The sequence below is a fragment of the Meleagris gallopavo genome, chromosome 1, assembly GCF_000146605.3.
Source record: "Meleagris gallopavo isolate NT-WF06-2002-E0010 breed Aviagen turkey brand Nicholas breeding stock chromosome 1, Turkey_5.1, whole genome shotgun sequence".
In the NCBI taxonomy this organism is placed as follows: Eukaryota; Metazoa; Chordata; class Aves; order Galliformes; family Phasianidae; genus Meleagris; species Meleagris gallopavo.
The window spans coordinates 178,264,330-178,269,970 of NC_015011.2; the positions used below are offsets into that span (position 1 = coordinate 178,264,330).

Genomic DNA, 5,641 nt, shown 5'->3' on the forward strand with positions numbered 1-5,641 from the left:
CCTACAGCAAACATGGTTTTTCTTTTCCTCCTACTCCTCTATAGAGAATACTGTTAATTCATCTTTTGATGTTCCTGGCATTTTGCACATGACAAAAGTGAAAAATACTGTTCTGTGGTCTGAAGCTTTTCTGATGTTCAGCTGATGCTGATTACAAATAGTCATAAGCCTCTTTGACAGAAAATGAAGGTGGTAGCTATGTTGATGATTTGAACAAAAGGAACTAGTTTGGTTTCCTTGCCAGATTGATCACTACTTTTCCCCATCATTGACATATTGGAGTTACTTGGATATCAAGTATACTCTAAGGTTTAAAACAAATATTTTCTTTGTCTTTGACATTTAGGAAAAAGTATTTTTTCGAGTCTTCTAGAACAGGAGCACTTCAGTGACCTATGAGCATATTATGGTCACTGTCAGATACTGCTGAGACAGAACTGAAGGTACAAATCTGCATGTTTTGTAGAAATTGCAAAATGTTCTTCCAACTTTGTATGATAAATATTGCATTTGCCAGTTTTCAAAGAAAAAACATTTGCTATGCATTAATCTGAAAGGTTTCACTTTTTCTTCTCAAATGTCAAGTGAAAAGCACTCATCTAAATAAAAGTTTTCAGGAATACTGACATGTTGAACTTAGAAGGAGAGAATGCATCAGCAAAATTTCTTGGGGAAGAGGATGGAGACGCAAGCCTGAGCTCAGTTTCCTCATTCTAAATACCAAAATGCGAAGCCCAGAACACCAGTAGAATTGTAATGGAGGATTCTGGATATCATCTTTCTTTAACTGGATCATTGTATCACAGCAGAGGTAACATAGATATACAGTTGTCTAGCAGAAGTAGAAGGAATATTGCTCTCTAATAGCATAAATCTCAGAGGGACAGCTTCCATCCTCCTCAGCTCCTCCAAGTGCTCAGTTTACACCTATGTGAATGGTGTGTACTATAAGCTAACATCAGCATAACGTTTGATTGCTTAAGTCAGGATAGTTAATCTACAGAAAAAAAAATGCAAGTAAACAGACTGGGTTGAATCTGTGCTTGTTTTCTAGCAAGGTGCTGTGCGTTTTGGTTCTCTTGAGAGACAGGGAGCTGTTGGAGAGGGTCCAGAGGACAGCCACAAAGATGATCATGGGACTGGAGCACCTTCCCTACAAAGACAGGTTGAGGGAGCTGGGCTTGTTCAGCCTGGAGAAAAGAAGGCTGTGAGGTGACCTCATTGCAGCCTTTCAGTACCTAAAGGGAGCCTACAGACAGGAGGGAAATCAACTCTTTGAGAAGGTTGGTAACCACAGGACAAGGGGAAATGGTTTTAGGTTGAAGGAGGGGAGATTTAGGTTGGACGTCAGGGGGAAGTTCTTTACAGAGAGAGTGGTGAGGTGCTGGAACAGGCTGCCCAGAGAGGTTGTGGATGCCCCGTCCCTGGAGGTGTTCAAGGCCAGGTTGGATGGGGCCCTGGGCAGCCTGGTCTAGTATTAAATGTGGAGGATGGTGGCCCTGCATGTGGCAGGGGGGTTGGAGCCTCATGATCCTTGAGGTCCCTTCCAACCCTGGCCGTTCTGTGATGCTATGATTCTGATCTGACAGTTCCATAGCCATAAGCAAGGGCATCCTGTGCTGTAGCAAAGCAGAGTGAGATAGTTGCTGGCTTGCTCTCTCTCTGCCTAAATGCAACCTTGGTGAGGACAAAAAGCGGTTTGACCGTAAAGCTGCAAGCAGACTACTGCTAGCTGGGCTCTGTAGGAGCACGCTAGGATGTCCTTTCAGCCCACATTCACGCACTGAGTCGCTGCATGTTGCCAGTGAGAGGAGCTGACCTGCCCGCTCAGGAGGCAAGAAGGGAAGACAGACAGGGTGCCCGGTCATGAGGTACATGCTGTTTCTGTGCTTTAAGCTGCTGTGTGTCAGCAAGTCTTGAAAACACTTACGTTTGTCACTAAAAATAACAGTGCTTAAGCTTTTAAATCCCTCAAAATAACTGCTAGCCATGAGTAGCATTGTAGTGACTGTTGCATAGTTGACATTGGCTGCAATCAGAAGCTATGCTTTGGTATTTCCGAAAGCTTTATTTTCTTTCATAAAAATTCCCACAATAATCACAAACACAAAATGACTTTAACTCCCAATGTGAGGACAGAAGTGTGACGTGGGATGAGATTACAGTGTTTTCTCCTTGAAGATTTAGAAATGTCATGAGTTAATAAAGCTCTCCCCATAAAGATGAAGAAAACTATTTTAGAAACCCCCCAAAATGTTTTTTTTTTTCCTGAATATTGGTTTGTTTACAGACAGTGAAGGTGCAAATAAGTGCTGTTCTTACCAAACGTGTATTACTGGCAGAGGGCAGGATTGTGTTATGTTTCTGTAATAACTGACAAGTTGGGTGCATCTTAACCCCCTGATTGAAAACTTCCATTTCAAATATTCAGGAGTTTATATTCAAGGAAGCTCTGGCACTTTTATTCGTCAGAGTAGAGAAATCGTAGTAACATCTTTGTTAAACCTACACTTTGAACATGGAATGTACAGGTACTGAGCTGCTTTTGGCATAGCATCTAGAAACTGGGCATCCAGAGTGTTAAATGTCGCCGTTTCTCAGGTACTGTTAATTCTCTCATTTGATCTTGCGTGGCTTTTCTTTCTTGTAAATAATCTTTTGGGACGTTTTCATTAAGTTCAGTGCCATTCACTTAAAGTTCTTCACTCATTGTAGTTTGCAGTTTGACCAGTTGGAGCTCACCAGAGCCCAAAGAGGAGGAAAAGGAACTATCAGGATTAGTGTCTGTGGCACACGTACCAAGAGGTGCATCAGCCCTCGACAAAAATGAGAAAGATCTGCCTAGATCTGGAGCACTGATTGAAGAAATTCATTTAGAATTTAAAAAAATAATAATATTTTGAGCTTCATAGTTTATGTTCTGTAGGGAGACTGGCTAAAATAATACAGAATTGAAGGATTTGGGTATGAAGAGTCTCCAAATAGCTATTCTAACACTGAGTGCAGATCAAGATCACATTTTTCATATTATTAAAAAAAAAAAAAAAAAATGCTGGTATCTAATGTAAGAGGATCTTCTATCTCTAAATGGCACCAAAGAGAGCAGCTGCATATAAAATTACTTGTTACAATACTGACCACATACACTATGTTCATTTCTATCAATTTATTTTGTATATATAGACAGCTTTTTATATGTATTTTTCTTAATTACATAACTCATGAAATGGAATGAAACAAAGTTGTACTTAGTGCTGATTCTGATTAAAACTAGTCTTTCACCGTTTCTTAGGTTGGTTTGTTTGCAGCAATTATTTGAATCTTGTTTCCATGGGGTCGTGAAGTCTGATTTTGTTTACAGAATTGTTTTAAATGCTTTTGAAGGCTTCCCTGCCCCCAGCCACAAGAAGCACAGAGCACATGCATAGAGGAAAGCACGTGTTGGGGATGAAGTATCCACTTCTGTTGGCACCTGGGCACTAATGGTGACATGCAGATGCTCTTCTGTTTACATTACTTAGCTGACAACTTAAATGCTCAGCATGCACCTCTCTAATTTCTCATCTTTTAACCTGTTCCTTTCAGCTTTACTTTGAGAATCTTAAATCTTTCCTAACAGTAAATATTTGGACTCACAAAAACGTCACAGAAAGCAGCAGTAGTCCTGCTGTGTTTAGGCCCCCTCTCTGTTCTCTCAGCCCCTTTACCCCTAGCAGAATTAAACGTGCCTGGGTTCTTTCCAGTTCTGTATTTGCCATTAAGGGTCATCAGTAGTCACACTAATGATAATTTCCCACTGTTCCACTTACACCATTATTTTTAATTTGCTGCCTGAACTTATACTGAACTGCGTTTAATTTTGGCATTAAATGTAAAAGATGTGTAATGACACAGTTACTATTTTATTTTTGTATACTGCAGATTGGACTAATCCTATGCAGAGAACACGTTGCCATTTATAGTTTAATACTTGGAGTGATTTTTTAAAATGAGCTTTTATAAATGAATTAAATGCAAAGTCACATTACTTCACGTAAGAGTTCCTTCATGTTTGAACTACACTGTGCAGTTTGCTCATATGTACACTTTTCCACGGTATCTCAAGCCATTTATAAGCATTCGGGATTATAAGATCATTTTTAAGTGCACTCAAGATTTTGTACATCAGTGTTCAGACCTGATCATACTTCATGGAAGTAGAATTCATGTTTAAACAACAAGTTGTACTGTTTTAGGCCTCTTTTCAAAAGTGACAAAATATCGATGTATTTGACACACAACTTCTGTTGGTGAATGCAATACTGACTTACCTAATAAAAGTATGTGAAATAATCTGATAATTGCTTAGCTGTGGTGTGAGCGTATTAGAGCAGCAAGAACTGCTCCACACCTGGGAAACGTTCTGTCTGGTGGTGGAAACAGTTCTCACACCTGACCTGCACTGACCCAAGATTATACTCATTTCCTGGCATGGTTCCAGCTCACTTGGTCTCAATAGAAGAAATAAAAAACTTATTGTCCTGGAGAAACATCATCAGCCACAAACTAAGCATTACTTAGACATCAAGCTGCCACTCGTACAAGAATCACTAGAAGTCCTTCTCAGTCAGAACTAAGCTCTGTGCGAGTGCAGGCAGTAACACAGAAACTGACACTCCCGTTATGACAAAGATATTGATATGTTCCCAGACAGTTGAACGTTTTATATTAGTTGCAGCCTCTTACAGACATAACTCTATTCTTCTTGATCCTCACATGCCTGATGAAGCGAGTAGAACATCAAGTAGCTTCTGCTGTATTTCAAGTATGAATATATGAATACAGAAGTAGCCCCTCATAAAGCAAAGAGACAAGTAAAAGCCATCTCGTCCACACAGATAATCCTTTTTCAATACAGCCACTGTGTTCCAGCTTTCCAAAAAAGTGAAGCTACAAATCTAGTTCAAGTCATCACCGCAGCTGTAACTCACACTATCTTATGCAAAACCCTTAAGCTACCGGAAGGACTGTCTTCTAATATGGCAAAAAAAAAAACAAACACTGTTCTGTAGAATTACTTTAATGTAAGATTTTGTACACCGTAGCAGTGTCATTTCTCACCTGCCTTTGTTACACTGCATTACAGAGCTGCCACAACCGGTACAATACTGCATCTCCCAGCAGCACAAGTACAACTGCGCCGCCGCTCAAGAGGTCCACTTCTTTGAGACGTTTAAGTGGTTCAAGTGGTCACTCATGTATCTATGCTCAAGGAACTTGGACGATTTCATGGCTTTAAAGGCCTCCCATCTGGCCACTCTCACATCCCTGTTGTGATTGTACTCCTCCTGCCGTGTCAGGTACGGGCGGCTCAGCCAGTATTCATTCTCTGCTTCAATTTCCAGCCTTCGGATCATGGCCTGCTTCATGGCAATGGTAACTGTTCTCGGCCGCCTGTATTTTCCAATCCACTGCTTTCCAGGGATCCTCTTCCGGAGTAGGGCCATTGTTAAAAACATTGCGCCTTAAAACAGAAACGCACACACACAAAAAAAAGACACGTTATTTATGGGAAAAAAAAGCGAGAAAAATTCGCCTGTACTTACTTGCGGTGCCTTCTGGCTCACTGTTGGACAGCTTCCAGCTCAGAGCCGCACGGCGG

The 5,641-nt window shown here is 40.7% G+C and overlaps 1 protein-coding gene across 1 annotated transcript; it reads right to left on the bottom strand.

Annotated features, from left to right (window-relative positions):
- Positions 1 to 5,043: 5,043 nt before the first annotated feature.
- Positions 5,044 to 5,525, bottom strand: MRPL57 (mitochondrial ribosomal protein L57). Its single transcript, XM_003203443.3, has one exon. It carries the CDS (start codon positions 5,496 to 5,498, stop codon positions 5,187 to 5,189), a length of 312 nt encoding a protein of 103 aa, XP_003203491.1. The 5' UTR covers positions 5,499 to 5,525; the 3' UTR covers positions 5,044 to 5,186.
- Between the last annotated feature and the right edge of the window lie 116 nt (positions 5,526 to 5,641).